Source organism: Procambarus clarkii, chromosome 54, assembly GCF_040958095.1.
Source record: "Procambarus clarkii isolate CNS0578487 chromosome 54, FALCON_Pclarkii_2.0, whole genome shotgun sequence".
Lineage (NCBI taxonomy): Eukaryota > Metazoa > Arthropoda > Malacostraca > Decapoda > Cambaridae > Procambarus > Procambarus clarkii.
In genome coordinates, this window is record NC_091203.1 from 13,692,939 (window position 1) to 13,713,154 (window position 20,216).

The following is a 20,216-nucleotide window of genomic DNA, read 5'->3' on the forward strand; positions in this document are numbered from 1 at the left end:
AATATTTGACATTTAACAAGGGAATTTTAATTATTAACTTAAAAGAAAACCTTATATTAAAATAAGGATTTTATTATATATTGAATTATTTAATATAATAAAGAAATAAGAAACAATAATAATTATATATTTCTCAGTGGAACGTCATTATAACCTCGAGTTACAATTCAAGGACTCAGGACTCTCCCGTATAAAAGCCCCGGCATCACTGCTGCAAGACACACTCGCTCAGTTGTGGCCACAGCTAACCAACGTTCAGTCATGAAGCTCTTGGTAAGTTGCACTAACAATCGGACTCTCTGATATTGGTTAATATTTATTATAATGCATTATATTTAATATCAAGGAAAGTGGTGGTATTTTTAAGGAATATTTCGTATACAAGAACTGCAATACAGTACTTTACTGCAAAATATTATATGACTATACGTGTAATTTTTCATATTTAGGTGTTTGTGATCCTGGCGGCTGCCGCTTGCGCTTCTGTGATTGAGAAGCGAGATGCGGAGCCCAGTTACGTGACGAGCAAATACGGTAGTGCTTACCCTGCATACAGTCACCGTTACCACAATGGAAAGAGGTCTGCCGAACCAAAGCCTGAACCATCGTATCCTGTCTACTACGCTCCTCGTCACGTTTATATGCGCCATTTCTACAAGAGATCTGCCGAACCAGAGCCTGAACCGTCGTATCCTGTCTACTACGCTCCCCGTCACGGTTATGGCCCCCATTTCTACAAGAGGTCTGCAGATCCTGAACCATCCTACTCAGTCTTCTCTAATTACGGTTACCGGCCACTCAACGCTTATAGCCACCACCTTTACTAGACTTCTGCTAATCCAAATGACACCATCTATACCTACATTTAGGCCTACGAAAAACCAAACCATCTCAACAATAATTTTTCAGAATATGAGGCCTACATTACAAACAATTGCAAAGATCCCATTCATCGCCAGGATTACTAACACTATGATATCCATGAGCTGAATTATAAATTTAATTATACAACAAGATCAGTGTTGCTTTGACGATTGTTATGTTCTACAACAAAGAAATATATCTATATAATGACTTTAAGTCTATTATTAATTATCATTTGTATCATTAATATCAAAGTGGCATTATGATGCTAATGCGATTCAGTGTGTTACTGGTTTGTTGACATTCGTTATGATGCTTAATATTTGTGTTCCTCACACGTGAGGAACACAAATGCGAACAAGCCTGAATGGTCCCCAGGACAATATGCAACTGAAAACTCACACCCCAGAAGTGACTCGAACCCATACTCCCAGGAGCAACGCAACTGGTATGTACAAGCTTGTTCGCATTTGTGTTCCTCACGTGTGCCCCAAAGAATGAGGTGATTTGGTAAAATGCTATGCCCAAGATTACCATCCGAGTGCCGGCGGTGGGGTGGTTCAAATAGCTTCGGCTATCACCTCATTTTGTCCGGTCGTGATGGTCAAGTGGATTAAGGCGTCTTGTACATACCAGTTGCGTTGCTCCTGGGAGTATGGGTTCGAGTCACTTCTGGGGTGTGAGTTTTCAGTTGCATATTGTCCTGGGGACCCTTCAGGCTTGTTCGCATTTGTGTTCCTCACGTGTGCCCCAAAGAATGAGGTGATTTGGTAAAATGCTATGCCCAAGATTACCATCCGAGTGCCGGCGGTGGGGTGGTTCAAATAGCTTCGGCTATCACCTCATTTGGTCCGGTCGTGATGGACAAGTGGATTAAGGCGTCTTGTACATACCAGTTGCGTTGCTCCTGGGAGTATGGGTTCGAGTCACTTCTGGGGTGTGAGTTTTCAGTTGCAAATTGTCCTGGGGACCATTCAGGCTTGTTCGCATTTGTGTTCCTCACGTGTGCCCCAAAGAATGAGGTGATTTGGTAAAATGCTATGCCCAAGATTACCATCCGTGTGCCGGCGGTGGGGTGGTTCAAATAGCTTCGGCTATCACCTCATTTTGTCCGGTCGTGATGGTCAAGTGGATTAAGGCATCTTGTACATACCAGTTGCGTTGCTCCTGGGAGTATGGGTTCAAGTCACTTCTGGGGTGTGAGTTTTCAGTTGCATATTGTCCTGGGGACCATTCAGGCTTGTTCGCATATATATATATATATATATATATATATATAATTTATAATTTATTCCTGAAACCCGTTAAACTGCTTGCCTCTATAATAAAAGAGGGTAACTCATACCACTTATCCACAACTCCATTTCCAATTCAAAACTTTCTAATATTCCCCTAAGGTTAAATTCTAATTTAATTTTGTGTATATTGTCCGACGTTCCTGATGCTGGCATCTGCTTTGTTTCGTTGGTAACAATCATTGCTCTACCCAATGAATTAAAAATAAAGTAACCAATAATGTAATTTTTAATATGGAATTAACATTTTTAATTATATTCATTGAATCCATTGCCAATTATCTCTATACCTCTAACACATATTTCAACGTCTTAGATAAGAACTCTCCATTACTGACAGCAAAGATAAAAATCCTATACAGGGTAAATTGTTGAGATTTATTATTGTTATTCCAACAAGTGAAGGCAAATAGTTCTTAATGCACTCAATAACGTCAACATAGGACTTGTTCACAAACAATCTAATTTTACATGCAGTTGAATGCACCTAGCATTCTTCTACATGATACAAGAATGTATGATGGTGAAATTCATTGCTTGTGGATTATATACTAACAATTTAATTGCTTTGTTTGGGCCCCTGGCAGGTACTTTTATATTTATGTGCTCTACCCAGATTTTGCAAGCACAAGCCTATTGATCAGACTCGCAGTTTTTGTTCAATCCTGATTCCATGAATGACAAACCATCATGTGAGCTAATGATAGAGCTCCCTAAGATGAGCTCGCAGCTAGCTTTTGATCTACACTCTACAATCTTTCATAAAATAAGGTAGCAGCATACTAAGCTTGTTAAAAAAAGACACTTTTTCTTGGCTAGGTGAGCCGCAGGTGATGAAAGGAAGCTATTGACACAGTCTGAGGCAACATAACTTCGTACTGAATCTCTGTTCTTCATTTATGAACAGGAAGCATTATGAAATCCTTTAGACATTAATCTATAAACTATCTCCCTCCGCGGTAACACTAATGTCTAATTATGTTGGTAATGTTGGCTAAACCACACAATAGAAAGTGAAGAGTCGACGACGTTTCGGTCCGTCTTTGACCATTATCATGTCGATCAAAGACCATTATCACATTCGACTTGATAATGGTCCAGCACTGACCGAAACGTCGTCGTCTCTTCACTTTCTAGTGTGTGGTTTGGTCAACATTTTTCAGCCACGTTATTGTTACTCCTCATCTGCATGATGGTAATCATTTCCCGCATACTGTCACATATTGCGCTTCTGGCAGAGTTGAGGAGCTGTACTTACCACGAGAGGTCCTTTCAGGGCGCGCTCCCACGAGTAGCTCACACGTTCTCCTTTCAAATTCTCTTGACGAATTTTGCTGTTTTACATCATCAAACAACAGATTTCTAATAGCCTTGCACCATTACATTCTTTCTCCATGTATTTATTTGAATGTGAATTTAATGTAAGCATTTTTACTCAATCTTTTTTCTCATATATATATATTTTAAGTACTAGCCTGTATAATTAGATAAAAACATTATCTATATGACTAAAAATAAATGATTTGAGTATGTTACAATTTACTTGGATATAAACTTAAGTTTTGCTCGTTATTCACTATTATCATGAAACACTTAAATTTCTCGAGTTCATCTCCAATCTCTGGCGTGTTGGTGTGGCCTTCTCTCCTTAACAAGGAAGACTTTCAGACAAATTTAGCTACAGACGGCTTCCGGCAAGATCATATTCGTGATGTGTACAGCCTTGAAAGAGAGAGCGGATTCTTAGTGGCAATATGTAATGCTTGAATGAAATATTGCGAGGGAGTGGGACGTAAAGGTCTTGGTGGAGTGAGAAAAGCTGGGAGTGGGACAGGATGTGGGTAGGTTGAGGTATGGTGTGGGAGGAGTGAGGTTAAATGTGGGTGGGTTAAGGTAAAGTGTGGGTGGGGTACTGCAAGATGTGGGTGGTGTGAAGTTATATTATGTTTAGGTGAAGTAAAGTGTTGCTAGAATGGGGTAATATGTGGGTGTGGAGAGAAAAAATGAGTATGTTTTTATGTGAGGGAAGGGTGTGGGTTGAGCTTGGGTAGAATGACGTAAAGTGTTGTTAGAGTGTACTAAGGTGTGGGTAGGGTGTGGTGTGGGTGAAGTGAGGAGTGGTTAGGGTGAAGTAAGGTATGGGCCAGGTCAAGTAGGGTATGGTTAAGTGGAAGCACGGTGTGGGTAGGGTGAAGTAAGCTGTGGTTAGGGAGAAGTAAAGATTGGATAGGGCGAAGTAAAGTGTGGTTAGGGTGAAGTGTGTGTGTGTGTGGAAGAACTAAATAAAATGACAATCAAATCTTGCAAATATAAGTTAAAGAGCAAAAACAATGGAACATAAAAGCAGAGAGGAAGAGTCTATAACTGACCGACCTTGTGAATCACAGTAATACAAATGCTACATTCTTCTTTCACCTATGTGAATGATCTTGAGATACCACTGAAATAAAAGCTCTGGCCACAATGTGTATCAAGGAAGTCTTGATGGTTGACTCAGTAAGTTACTCACTTACCGCTCAGTTTACTGAAGTGGAAAACACGCACTAATAACAGCGAGCTTGTAGAGATCTTGTAGCAGTACTTATTATCTTTATTGTGTCTAGTAAGATGATTTTTATGTAATTGTTTTAACCTGTTTCAACACAAGTTAAGCTTCCTTAATTTATAAATGATTCAGTATAACTTATTATAAAGAGAGATTCAATCCACTCTAAATATCATCTTTATTGCCTCAGTTCTATTGTGTCAATTTTTTTTAATCTTTTCACAATGAAAAGTTTTATACATAGTGTACCACGAGCATCATTGTCTCTTATCACTAGTAAGGCCTTCATAAGGTCGTTCTGATCGTGTTCTCTGGTTTCTCGCGTTTAAGGTCTACCTCACTACATGATTACGCTCATCCTTGCTACAGCTCTGAGTGCTTCCAAGGATTTTATAACCGAAACACAAAGCGTTACTTTTCATGATTCCATCCCTTGCATCACGAAAATATTTCTATCCGCCTCTTTCCATCTCCGCTCTGAACTATTGCTGATGTTGTATATTAATCAACTCATTATTTATCACTGATATTTTCGGAAAATAAGAATATGAGGTGCATGGTAGCAAATAAGTTTACAAGTGAACATACTAAAAAAAAAGTCACAGTGGAAAATAACTAAATCAGATTTCTATATCAAATTGAGTGTAACTGAGAGCACGACCGATGAGAGGAGATGGAGAATGGCCGGGAGAGGAAGCGTGACAGAGAGGGAGCATGGCTGAGAGAGAGAGCATAGCCGGGAGAGGGAACCAACCCGTTTTCGCACTTTCTTACAGTCAATATTGACTTATTAAATACGTGCATATGTGACATACTGAACATACTAGTTTACCTTGAAAAGCTTCACAGAAAACACCGACCTTGCCTAACCTTCTTAGTATGTTAAGATAAGCATCTTATTGCTTCGTAATTACAACTATTACTTAACCTATACCTATAATAGGTTAAGTAATAATTGTAATTACGAAGCAATAGATGTTTATCTTAATATACTAAGAAGGTTAAGTATGGTCGGTGTTTTCTACGAAGCTTTTCAAGGTAAACTAGTATGTTAAGTATGTCACATATGCACGTATTTAATAAGTCAATATTGACTATACGAAAGTGCGATAACGGGTTGAGGGAACATATGGTAGAGAGAGGCAACATGGCGGCGTTATGAAATAGCAAAATGCTTCAGGCATGTGAAGGAATGGGAGCGTGTCAGAGAGAGAGAGAGATTATTAGTAGTGTAAACGGGGCCTATTGGATGCTAGTTTGATTGTTTCGATATCACCTCGTAGGTCCACTAAAACTTTCCGTGAATAACGTCGACCGTACCTCGTAGGCCTATTAAAATACTCGATTAATGATGTCAACAGGACCTCGTAGCCCACTAAAATATTCCGGGAATGATGTCGACAGCACCTCGTTGGCGTACTAAAATATTCCGTGAATGACGTCGAAAGCACCTCATAGGCCCACTAAAATATTTCGTGAAAGACATCAACATCACCTCTTAGGACCACCAAACTATAACGTGATTGACGTCGACAGCACCCGGTAGGCCTGTTAAATTTAATGTGAATAACATTGAGAACCACTCGTAGGCCCGTTAAAATATTCCATGAATCACGTCATCAGCAACTCACTATATTCTTTTGTGAATAACGCCGACAGCACCCTATTGGCCCACTAAAATATTCCGTGAATGACGTCGACAACACCTTGTAGGCCCACTAAAATATTTCGTGAATGACATCAACATCACCTCTTAGGCCTACCAAAATATTCCGTGAATGATGTCATCAGCAGCTCGAAGACGTATTAAAATATTCCGTGAATGACGTCGACAGCACCTCGTAGATCTGTTAAATATTCTGTGAACGACGTCGAGAACTACTCGTTGGCCCGCTAAAATATTCCATGAATGATGTCGACAGCACCTCACTATATTCTCTGGTGAAAAACGTCGACAGCACCCTATAGGCCCACTGAAATATTCCGTGAATGACGTCGACAGCACCCCATAGGCCTGTTAAATATTCCGCGAATGACGTCGACATCACTTCGTATTCCAATAAAATATTTCGTGAATGACGTCGACATCACCTCGTAGGTGCACTAAAATATTCCGTGAATGACGTCGACAGCACCCTGTAGGCTCACTAAAATACTGCAAAACAAAATGGACTGCTGATTTAATACAGCCCCAATAAACAATACAACCATCTGCAAAAAACAAACTTTGTATACAAATTTACATGCCACAATGAAGGATGTCATCCCCGATCTAATATTGGCATGACCACCACACAGCTTCCGAGAAGAATGACCTGCCGTCAATAAGCTGGAGCCCCTGGAAACCATATTACGAAAACTCCCTTTTGGCTTCCTTACTACACTCCACCTCCACTTCTACTTACCAACACTCACTGTTGGCTTCCTTACCAACATTCCATGTTGGCTTACATATCAATATTCCCTGTTGACTTTCTTACCAACACACCTTTTTTAGCTTCCTTATAGCACTCCCCCCAGTTGGCTTCCTTACTACAACTCAACCTTTTGGCTTCCTAATCAGCACTTCCTTTTGGCTTCCTTTTCAACACTCCCCTGTAGGCTTCCTTACCAACACTCCCCTGTAGGCTTCCTTACCAACACAATTCCGGTTGGCTTCTTTACCAACACGCCCTGTAGGTTTCCTTACTAACATTCCCTGCATGCTTCCTTACCAAAACTTCCCCCTTTAGGCTTCCTTACCAACACTCTCCCAATTGACCCTATCAACACTCAATCTGTTAGCTTCTTTACCAAACTCCCTGTTGACTTCTTTACCAACACTTTTTTATTATTAACATCTTTATTGACAAAATTTAATTACAGTTTTGCCTTATCTGAAGATTTCAATTAAGTCTTATTAAATTAAGGATAATGCTGGTATTCACTGTCATACAGGACAGAGGGTCATACACAAGACAATAGGTCTAAATTGTATGCTGAAGCAGATATATCATATCATGATTACAGGCATTGTTTCAATGTATGAATATGTAAAATCAACTTTCTATTGTGCACTGCCACACAAGGCAGAGATGGGTTTATAAGAGATGCATCCTAAAAAAATTAAATAAAATTTTTCTTCATTCTTAAAATACCCAAGCAAATTTTGAATAAATTGTTACGATGTCGTCCAGTAAACCAGATTAAATGAAATAGTTACACAGTTGGTGGTACAATAGGCCAGGAGGTCTAAAATCTTTTACGGCTTCACATACAACAATAATGTGTTCTAATGAATGTATTAAAGGTTTGTCACTGAGTTTAGAATCTGAATATTCTGGTAGTGGCTCAGCCTGACTAACCTGCCAGATATGCCTATAGATAAGGCGAATTCGCGTAATGACTACATCAAATTGCCTGGTCCGGTTACTGTGCTGACCATACAAATACCTATTATTACAAAAGTTGCCATATCTTTTAATACTGCAGCTTTCAAGTCACTGGGCATTTCTTAGTTCTTATCAATCTTAATTAATTTCTTTAATTTGTATGTTTCTAATAATTGCATTAGATAATCAAAAGTCATAATCAGTTTTTCCATTCCTGCAAGCGTCATATGCCAGCTGATATACAAAGTTATGTTTTCCAACTCCTACATGGGATGGGATCCACACCAATTTTATACAATAGTTATTATCATCGGCAAAAATTACATTACATTTAATATTTCAAGCTACTTCAGACATAAATTGTGATGGGTTATTTAAGGACTGCAGAGCACTTTTAGAATCACAGAATATCACTCCACCACCATTGAGCTTGATGTAGTCAGTGGTCAGATAAATACCCAATAGCTCACTCTGTGTTGTGCTTGACCAGTTGTCCAATCTCTGTGTACTAGACATGATAATTTCATTCCCATTATGTATTGCACATGCACAAACTGTTCTACCAGTGCCTAATTGCACAGAGCCATCATTAAAGCCATAGGATTCAGTTGATTTGAGATTTTGAAGAAGACTGTCAAAAGCTTTTAATGTTATACATCTCATATTTTCAGTGTTATACATATCTTTGATATTGATGTGAGTATAATGAAAAGAGACCTGAACATCTTTCCAAGGGGGAATATAGTGAACATTTTTATCAGGATTAAGAGGCACATCCAGTTTCATAAGAATAATGGCACATCCACTGAGCCACACACAGTAACGAGTTTTTTTGCGGCGGATTCAGGGAAGTCAAAATTGTTTAGAATGGATCTGAATTTAATATGACGAGAGCTGGGGGGACCATTATTTTTTAAAGTTTAATAGATAAAAAATAAACAGGAATTAACAAAAAATTATTTTAGCTTTCTTTGTAAATCTCATTAAAGTGTTTTACCAAATTCGCCAGAATATCTAGAATATACTATAAACTACTTTTAACGTCTAGCACTAGTTGGTATGGCGTTATGTTTAAGAGAATGCACCTTTTACAATTTCGTGTTAATCTTAGCAAGTATTACATATACACCAAAAGGCGTCTCACAATATTCAATATGTGCACGAATATTTGACCTTGGTCCTTGAGTATGCTCAAGACTGAAATATGTTAAGTGGTTGTCAAGTAATCTCATGTTGGAGTTTTAATAACCTATCTGCGGTTTAAATGCCTTAACGAGAAGTAAAACATATTCATATATTTAATATTTGACATTTAACAAGGGAATTTTAATTATTAACTTAAAAGAAAACCTTATATTAAAATAAGGATTTTATTATATATTGAATTATTTAATATAATAAAGAAATAAGAAACAATAATAATTATATATTTATCAGTGGAACGTCATTATAACCTCGAGTTACAATTCAAGGACTCAGGACTCTCCCGTATAAAAGCCCCGGCATCACTGCTGCAAGACACACTCGCTCAGTTGTGGCCACAGCTAACCAACGTTCAGTCATGAAGCTCTTGGTAAGTTGCACTAACAATCGGACTCTCTGATATTGGTTAATATTTATTATAATGCATTATATTTAATATCAAGGAGAGTGATGGTATTTTTAAAGAATATTTTGTATACGAGAACTGCAATACAGTACTTTACTGCAAAATATTATATGACTATACGTGTAATTTTTCATATTTAGGGATTTGTGATCCTGGCGGCTGCCGCTTGCGCTTCTGTGATTGAGAAGCGAGATGCGGAGCCCAGTTACGTGACGAGCAATTACGGTAGTGCCTACCCTGCATACAGTCACCGTTACCACAATGGAAAGAGGTCTGCCGAACCAAAGCCTGAACCATCGTATCCTGTCTACTACGCTCCTCGTCACGTTTATATGCGCCATTTCTACAAGAGATCTGCCGAACCAGAGCCTGAACCGTCGTATCCTGTCTACTACGCTCCCCGTCACGGTTATGGCCCCCATTTCTACAAGAGGTCTGCAGATCCTGAACCATCCTACTCAGTCTTTTCTAATTACGGTTACCGGCCACTCAACGCTTATAGCCACCACCTTTACTAGACTTCTGCTAATCCAAATGACACCATCTATACCTACATTTAGGCCTACGAAAAACCAAACCATCTCAACAATAATTTTTCAGAATATGAGGCCTACATTACAAACAATTGCAAAGATCCCATTCATCGCCAGGATTACTAACACTATGATATCCATGAGCTGAATTATAAATTTAATTATACAACAAGATCAGTGTTGCTTTGACGATTGTTATGTTCTACAACAAAGAAATATATCTATATAATGACTTTAAGTCTATTATTAATTATCATTTGTATCATTAATATCAAAGTGGTAATATGATGCTAATGCGATTCAGTGTGTTACTGGTTTGTTGACATTGGTTATGATGCTTAATATTATAAATAATTATAATTGAATTATTTATAATTAATAACAATAGTTTAATAATTAATCATAGTGTCATTGGGATCTGCTGCCGTGGAATTGCCGCCCGACATTTTCATGATCTGCTATGGTGTAATGGTTAGTGTACTGGCTAGCTTCCTGGTTAGCCTGAGTTCAATTCTCACATAAAGAGAAGAGTTTTTGTGTTATATATACTTGAAGTTCATGTCAGTGTGTGTGATAAAATATGGGCTCGAGTTTTCCCCTAGCAAATATAATTGAGTTGGTAGTACGTATGTCTGATCTGTCACCAGTAGCTAGTGTCATTGGGAGCTGTTGTCGGGGAATTGCCGCCCGACAAGCAGTTCTTTTATTGATCTGTTTAGGAATTTGACTACAGATTCTCTGCATAGCAGAGAAGCTGAAGGCCATCAACTAATTTAGTTTACACACACACACACACACACACACACACACACACACACACACACACACACACACACACACACACACACACACACACACACACACACACACACACACACACACACACACACACACACAAGGAGCACACGCACTAGGGGACACAGGTGGTAACTGAGTGCCCAAATGAGCCACAGAGATATTAGAAAGAACTTTTTTAGTGTCAGAGTGGTTGACAAATGGAATGCATTAGGAAGTGATATGGTGGAGGCGGACTCCATACACAGTTTCAAGTGTAGATATGATAGAGCCCAATAGGCTCAGGAACCTGTACACCTGTTGATTGACAGTTGAGAGGCGGGACAAAAGAGCCAGAGCTCAACCCCCGCAAGCACAACTAGGTGAGTACACAAACACACACACACACATGCAAAAATTGTGACGATGCAAAAATTATGAGGAGGATTGAAACAGAGGATGATAGTAGGAGGCTACAAGATGACCTAGATAGACTGAGTGAATGGTCCAACAAATGGATGTTGAAGTTCAACCCGAGTAAATGCAAAGTAATGAAACTAGGCAGTGGAAACAGGAGGCCAGACACAGGATACAGAATAGGAGCTGAAGTACTTAATGAAACAGACAGAGAGAAAGATCTAGGAGTTGATATCACACCAAATCTGTCTCCTGAAGCCCACATAAAGAGAATAACGTCAGCGGCATATGCGAGGCTGGCTAACACCAGAACGGCGTTCAGAAACCTGTGTAAGGAATCATTCAGAATCTTGTACAACACATATGTAAGACCAATCCTGGAGTATGCGGCCCTAGCATGGAGCCTGTACCTTGTCAAGCACAAGACGAAGCTGGAAAAAGTCCAAAGGTATGCTACTAGACTAGGCCCAGAATTAAGAAGCATGAGGTATGAGGAAAGGCTGCGGGAAATGCACCTTACGACACTGGAAGACAGAAGAGTAAGGGGGGACATATCACAACCTACAAAATCCTCAGGGGAATCGACCGGGTAAACAAGGATGAACTATTCAACACTGGAGGGATGCGAACAAGGGGACACAGGTGGAAGCTGAGTACCCAAATGAGCCACAGAGACATTAGAAAGAACTTTTTCAGTGTCAGAGTAGTTAGTAAATGGAATGCACTAGGAAGTAATATGGTGGAGGCAGACTCCATACACAGTTTCAAATGTAGATATGACAGAGCCCAGTAGGCTCAGGAATCTGTACATCAGTTTATTGACGGTTGAGAGGCGGAACCAAACAGCCAGAGCTCAACCCTGCAAACAGAACTAGGTGAGTACACACACACACACACACACACACACATACAAACCTGGTAACACATCTGGAGAGAAGGGACTTCGTGACAAATCGCCAACATGGATTCAGGGAGGGTAAATCTTGCCTTACAGGCTTGATAGAATTCTACGATCAGGTGACACAGATTAAGCAAGAAAGAGAGGGCTGGGCGGACTGCATTTTCTTGGATTGTCGGAAAGCCTTTGACACAGTACCGCATAAGAGGCTGGTACATAAGCTGGAGAGACAGGCAGGTGTAGCTGGTAAGGTGCTCCAGTGGATAAGGGAGTATCTAAGCAATAGGAAGCAGAGAGTTACGGTGAGGGGTGAGACCTCCGATTGGCGTGAAGTCACTAGTGGAGTCCCACAGGGCTCTGTACTCGGTCCTATCTTGTTTCTGATATATGTAAATGATCTCCCGGAGGGTATCGATTCATTTCTCTCAATGTTTGCGGACGATGCTAAAATTATGAGAAGGATTAAAACAGAAGAGGACTGTTTGAGGCTTCAAGAAGACCTAGACAAGCTGAAGGAATGGTCGAACAAATGGTTGTTAGAGTTTAACCCAACCAAATGTAATGTAATGAAGATAGGTGAAGGGAGCAGGAGGCCAGATACAAGGTATCATCTGGGAGAGGAAATTCTTCAGGAGTCAGAGAAGGAAAAAGACTTGGGGGTTGATATCACGCCAGACCTGTCTCCTGCAGCACATATCAAGCGGATAACATCAGCGGCATATGCCAGGCTGGCCAACATACGAACGGCATTCAGAAACTTGTGTAAAGAATCATTCAGAACTTTGTATACCACATATGTCAGGCCAATCCTGGAGTATGCAGCCCCAGCATGGAGTCCATATCTAGTCAAGGATAAGACTAAACTGGAAAAGGTTCAAAGGTTTGCCACCAGACTAGTACCCGAGCTGAGAGGTATGAGCTACGAGGAGAGACTACGGGAATTAAACCTCACTTCGCTGGAAGACAGAAGAGTTAGGGGGGACATGATCACCACATTCAAGATTCTGAAGGGGATTGATAGGGTAGATAAAGACAGTCTATTTAACACAAGGGGAACACGCACAAGGGGACACAGGTGGAAACTGAGTGCCCAAATGAGCCACAGAGATATTAGAAAGAACTTTTTTAGTGTCAGAGTGGTTGACAAATGGAATGCATTAGGAAGTGATGTTTTGGAGGCTGACTCCATACACAGTTTCAAGTGTAGATATGACAGAGCCCGATAGGCTCAGGAATCTGTACACCTGTTGATTGACGGTTGAGAGGCGGGACCAAAGAGCCAGAGCTCAACCCCCGCAAACACAACTAGGTGAGTACAACTAGGTGAGTACACACACACACACACACACACTAGGCCCAGAACTAAGAAGCATGAGGTATGAGGATCTCCCTCTACCCCTCTCCCTCCCTCTCCCCCTCTCTCTCCCTCTCCCCCTCTCTCTCCCTCTCTCTCCCTCTCCCCCTCTCTCTCCCTCCCCCCTCTCTCTCCCTCCCCCTCTTTCTCCCTCCCCCCTCTCTCTCCCCCTCCCCCCTCTCTCTCCCCCTCCCCCCTCTCTCTCTCCCTCCCCCTCTCTCTCTCCCTCTCCCCCTATCTCTCTCCCCCCCTCTCTCTCTCCCCCTCCCCCTCTCTCTCCCTCACCCCCTCTCTCCCTCCCCTCTCTCTCTCCCTCCCCTCTCTCTCTCCCTCCCCTCTCTCGCTCCTACCCCTCTCTCTCTTCCTCCCCCTCTCTCTCTTCCTCCCCCCCTCTCTCTCCCTCCCCCCCTCTCTCTCTCTGTCTCTGTCTCTCTCTCTCTCTCTCTCTCTCTCTCTCTCTCTCTCTCTCTCTCTCTCTCTCTCTCTCTCTCTCTCTCTCTCTCTCTTTCTCTCTCTCTCTCTCTCTCTCTCTCTCTCTCTCTCTCTCTCTCTCTCTCTCTCTCTCTCTCTCTCTCTCTCTCTCTCTCTCTCTCTCTCTCTCTCTCTCTCTCTCTCTCTCTCTCTCTCTCTCTCTCTCTCTCTCTCTCTCTCTCTCTCTCTCTCTCTCTCTCTCTCTCTCTCTCTCTCTCTCTCTCTCTCCCTCTCTCTCTCTCTCTCTCTCTCTCTCTCTCTCTCTCTCTCTCTCTCTCTCTCTCTCTCTCTCTCTCTCTCTCTCTCTCTCTCTCTCTCTCTCTCTCTCTCTCTCTCTCTCTCTCTCTCTCTCTCTCTCTCTCTCTCACACACACAGTCATAGGGAAATCATGGAAGGGAGACGAACTCTGACTGCCAAACGCAGGACATTCACAACTGGAACAAACACAGAGGATGGGATGGAACAGGAAGCCTGGATGAAGGAAGTACTCCAGCAAATGCAGAATGAATTCAGTGAAGGACTGAGGGTAATGAGGGAGACAGTAGCCAACCTGCAAGATGATTTAAGGGCAGCAAAGGAGGAGATAAGATACCTAAAGGAGACTCTTCCACAATACCAGGCACAAACCGTACCCCAGGGAGATGGGAATGCTACTGTGGAGGGGACCACCACAACCCAGATCTCATTTGCTGAAATGCTTAAAAAGAGCCATGAAGCTAGGGCTGCGGTTAAGGAAGTTGCCATGGAAGTGGCTTCCTCTCAGGAAGCAGCTAGATGTACTAGCCGGCTGATAGAGAGAAATAGAGCAGTAGTAGTAGCAGGCATTAAAGAACAAACAGGGACCAGACCAAAGGAGCGGAGAGACAAGGACAAAAACATGATTAAAGAGATCCTTAAAGAGGTAAGGATGGAGGGAGCTGAGCGAAATGTTGAAAACGTTTTCAGGCTTGGAAAGTACAACAAGGACAGAGACCGAATGATAAAGGTGGTTTTCATGAGCGAAATCGCGAAAGAGGAACTGCTAGCAAGGAAGTGTTGTCTAAAAGGTGTAGAGAAGTTCAAGAAAATATTCCTGCAGAGGGATATGACAAGGGAAGAGAGAATACGGACAGCAGACGTGAGGAAGGAGCGCAGGGAGAGAGAAGGAAATCAGAGTACCACAACCCAGAACCCTACAATCCCAGAGGGAAGTGGAGAACCCTCCTCAAACAGTGCAACAGCCACAGGGATTGGGGCACCACCCCCACATTCTACCCAACAGACACCCAACCTGCCCCATCCCCTGTCAGCCCCCCACTAAGTACCCACCTAGGGCACCCAACCTGCCCCATCCCCTGTCAGCCCCCCACTAAGTACCCACCTAGGGCACCCTCCCCCCACCCACCCCCCTCCCCCCACTCACCCCCCTTCTCCCCCTCACCCCTCTCCCCAGGACCTCCCTTCTCCCCCATCCCCCATGCCCTCCCTTCTCCCACATGCCTTCCCGTCTCTCCCACCCCCATGCCCTCCCTTCCCCCCCTCCCCCCTAAGCCCCCCACTCTCCCCCACCCCACCTAAGTCTTCCCCTCTCCCCCACTCCCCTAAACCCTCCCCTCTTCCTCACCCACCTCAGCCCTCCCTTTTTCCCCACGCCCCCCAAGCCCTCCACCCTTTTCTCTCCCCCCAAGCCCCCCCCCATCTCCCCTATCCCCCACAGCCTCTCCTCCCCCCATGCTTCCCCAACCCTCCCTCTCTTACCCACCCTCTGTACCCTCCCCCTCTTATCCACCCCCTGTACCCTCCCCCTCTTATCCACCCCCTGTACCCTCCCCCTCTCCCCCACCACCCCAAGCCCTCCCTCCTCCACCAATCCCCCTGTGCCAGGTCCCCCCAGCTCCCACTCACCCCAGATCCCAAAGGTCCCCCCCAGAAAAGAAGCAGAAGAGAGTCAGTTTCAGGGTGATGTACTTGAACATAGATGGGATCACAAGCAAGACAAGTGAACTAAGGGAAAGAGCACAAGAAGTTAACCCAGATGTAATCGGACTCACTGAAACAAAACTCTCTGGAATCATAACGAATGCCGTGTTTCCCCAGGAGTATACAGTAATAAGGAAAGAGAGGGAAGGTAGGGGAGGAGGCGGAGTGGCCCTACTCATGAGAAGGGAATGGAGTTTTAAGGAGATGGCCATCCCGGGCTGTGAGGAGTTCAGAGACTACATAGCTGGCACCATAACAATGGGAGGACCAAGAATAGTAGTAGCAGTAATATACAACCCTCCACCAAATGACAGGAGACCCAGTCAAGAGTATGAAAACAACAACAAGGCAGTTAACACTATAATTGAGAGGGCAGCCTCTGCTGCCTGTAGAAATAGATCCCACTTGCTCATCATGGGCGACTTCAATCACGGAAAGATTGACTGGGAGAACAAGGAACCGCATGGAGGCGAGGATACGTGGGAGGTGGTGACAAGCAACTTTTTAACCCAACATGTCGGAGAACCCACAAGGATGAGAGGCAATGACGAACCAGCGAGACTCGACCTAGTCTTCGCTCTGAACGACTCCGACATAAGAAAAATCGGTTTTGAGGACCCAGTAGGAATGAGCGACCACAGTGTACTGGTGTTTGAGTACTTGATTGAAGAAGGGTTATTGAACTCGAGGAGGGATACCGAAACCAAAAGGTTAGCATACCGAAAGGGAAACTATGAGGGGATAAGAAAATTCCTAACAGATATAGCATGGGAAACAGAGCTCAGGGGAAAGACGGCCCAAGATATGATGGATTACATCACGCAGAAGTGCAAGGACGCAGCAAACAAGTTTGTCCCAGTCCAAAAGGAAAACAGAGAAATGAAGATGAGAAACCCATGGTTTAATCAAAGATGTAGGCTAGCTAAGCAGCAAAGTAAAAGGGCATGGAGAAACTATAGGAATAACAGAACACTGGAGAGCAGAGAAAGATACCAGAATGCCAGGAATGAATATGTCAGGATGAGAAGAGAGGCAGAAAGACAATACGAAAATGACATCGCAAGCAAGGCAAAGACTCAGCCTAAATTGTTGCATAGCCACATTAGGAGAAAAACAACAGTAAAGGAACAGGTTATGAGATTAAGGATAGGGGCGGAAGGATTCACTACAAATGACAAGGAAGTGTGTGAGGAATTGAATAAGAAATTCCAGGAGGTCTTCACCATAGAGCAAGGAGAAATTCCAGAGGTAAGTGAGGGAATAGCTAACCAGGAACCACTGGAAGAGTTTGAGATTACCAGTGGGGAAGTAAGGAAGTGTTTACTAGAGTTGGACGTGACGAAGGCTATAGGCCCAGATGGAATCTCCCCTTGGGTTCTAAAGGAAGGAGCAAGAGAACTGAGCCTACCACTCTCCATAGTGTATAACAAATCACTGGCAACAGGGGAACTGCCAGATATTTGGAAAGCAGCTAACGTAGTCCCGATATACAAGAAAGGGGATAGACAGGAGGCACTGAACTACAGGCCAGTGTCCCTAACCTGCATACCATGCAAGCTGATGGAGAAGATTGTGCGAAAAAGCTAGTGGAGCATCTGGAGCGAAGGAACTTTGTAACACAGCATCAACATGGGTTCAGGGATGGCAGGTCCTGCCTCACAGGGTTACTTGAATTCTACGACCAGGCAACAAAAATAAGACAAGAAAGAGAAGGGTGGGCAGACTGCATATTTTTGGATTGTCAGAAAGCCTTTGATACAGTGCCACACAAGAGGCTAGTGCGAAAGTTGGAGATGCAGGCTGGAGTGAGAGGGAAGGTACTCCGGTGGATAGAGGAGTACCTAAGCAACAGGAGACAACGAGTCAGTGTGAGGGGTGAGGTCTCAGATTGGCGAGACGTCACAAGTGGAGTCCCGCAGGGGTCAGTCCTTGGACCTATACTGTTTCTGGTATATGTAAATGATCTCCCAGAGGGTATAGATTCGTTCCTCTCAATGTTTGCCGACGATGCAAAAATTATGAGGAGGATTGAAACAGAGGATGATAGTAGGAGGCTACAAGATGACCAGGATAGACTGAGTGAATGGTCCAACAAATGGCTGTTGAAGTTCAACCCGAGTAAATGCAAAGTAATGAAACTAGGCCGTGGAAACAGGAGGCCAGGCACAGGATACAGAATAGGAGATGAAGTACTTAATGAAACAGACAGAGAGAAAGATCTAGGAGTTGATATCACACCAAACCTGTCTCCTGAAGCCCACATAAAGAGAATAACGTCAGCGGCATATGCGAGGCTGGCTAACATCAGAACGGCGTTCAGGAACCTGTGTAAGGAATCATTCAGAATCTTGTACACCACATATGTAAGACCAATCCTGGAGTATGCGGCCCCAGCATGGAGCCCGTACCTTGTCAAGCACAAGACGAAGCTAGAAAAAGTCCAAAGGTATGCTACTAGACTAGTCCCAGAACTAAGAGGCATGAGTTATGAGGAAAGGCTGCGGGAAATGCACCTTACGACACTGGAAGACAGAAGAGTAAGGGGGAACATGATCACAACCTACAAAATCCTCAGGGAAATCGACCGGGTAAACAAGGATGAACTATTCAACACTGGTGGGACGCGAACAAGGGGACACAGGTGGAAGCTGAGTACCCAAATGAGCCACAGAGACGTTAGAAAGAACTTTTTCAGTGTCAGAGTAGTTAGTAAATGGAATGCATTAGGAAGTGATGTGGTGGAGGCTGACTCCATACACAGTTTCAAATGTAGATATGATAGAGCCCAATAGGCTCAGGAATCTGTACACCAGTTGATTGACGGTTGAGAGGCGGGACCAAAGAGCCAGAGCTCAACCCCCGCAAGCACAATTAGGGGAGCACAATTAGGTGAGCACACACACACACACACACACACCCTGGCCAGTGTCCTTGACTTGTATACCATGCAAGGTGATGGAGAAGATCGTGAGAAAAAACCTGGTAACACATCTGGAGAGAAGGGACTTCGTGACAAATCGCCAACATGGATTCAGGGAGGGTAAATCTTGCCTTACAGGCTTGATAGAATTCTACGATCAGGTGACACAGATTAAGCAAGAAAGAGAGGGCTGGGCGGACTGCATTTTCTTGGATTGTCGGAAAGCCTTTGACACAGTACCGCATAAGAGGCTGGTACATAAGCTGGAGAGACAGGCAGGTGTAGCTGGTAAGGTGCTCCAGTGGATAAGGGAGTATCTAAGCAATAGGAAGCAGAGAGTTACGGTGAGGGGTGAGACCTCCGATTGGCGTGAAGTCACCAGTGGAGTCCCACAGGGCTCTGTACTCGGTCCTATCTTGTTTCTGATATATGTAAATGATCTCCCGGAGGGTATCGATTCATTTCTCTCAATGTTTGCGGACGATGCTAAAATTATGAGAAGGATTAAAACAGAAGAGGACTGTTTGAGGCTTCAAGAAGACCTAGACAAGCTGAAGGAATGGTCGAACAAATGGTTGTTAGAGTTTAACCCAACCAAATGTAATGTAATGAAGATAGGTGTAGGGAGCAGGAGGCCAGATACAAGGTATCATTTGGGAGAGGAAATTCTTCAGGAGTCAGAGAAGGAAAAAGACTTGGGGGTTGATATCACGCCAGACCTGTCTCCTGCAGCACATATCAAGCGGATAACATCAGCGGCATATGCCAGGCTGGCCAACATACGAACGGCATTCAGAAACTTGTGTAAAGAATCATTCAGAACTTTGTATACCACATATGTCAGGCCAATCCTGGAGTATGCAGCCCCAGCATGGAGTCCATATCTAGTCAAGGATAAGACTAAACTGGAAAAGGTTCAAAGGTTTGCCACCAGACTAGTACCCGAGCTGAGAGGTATGAGCTACGAGGAGAGACTACGGGAATTAAACCTCACTTCGCTGGAAGACAGAAGAGTTAGGGGGGACATGATCACCACATTCAAGATTCTGAAGGGGATTGATAGGGTAGATAAAGACAGTCTATTTAACACAAGGGGAACACGCACAAGGGGACACAGGTGGAAACTGAGTGCCCAAATGAGTCACAGAGATATTAGAAAGAACTATTTTAGTGTCAGAGTGGTTGACAAATGGAATGCATTAGGG

The 20,216-nt window shown here is 43.2% G+C and overlaps 1 protein-coding gene and 1 long non-coding RNA gene across 2 annotated transcripts; both read left to right on the top strand.

Annotated features, from left to right (window-relative positions):
- Positions 1-226: 226 nt before the first annotated feature.
- LOC123750654 (adhesive plaque matrix protein-like) lies at positions 227-1,075 on the top strand. The gene is made up of 2 exons (XM_045732755.2): positions 227-273; positions 450-1,075. Exons 1-2 carry the CDS (start codon positions 262-264, stop codon positions 825-827), a joined length of 390 nt encoding a protein of 129 aa, XP_045588711.1. The 5' UTR covers positions 227-261; the 3' UTR covers positions 828-1,075.
- An 8,520-nt stretch (positions 1,076-9,595) lies between these two features.
- On the top strand, positions 9,596-10,450 carry LOC138352535 (uncharacterized). Its single transcript, XR_011222816.1, has 2 exons — positions 9,596-9,648; positions 9,825-10,450. It is a non-coding gene; the product is annotated as an uncharacterized lncRNA (long non-coding RNA).
- The last annotated feature ends 9,766 nt before the right edge of the window (positions 10,451-20,216 follow it).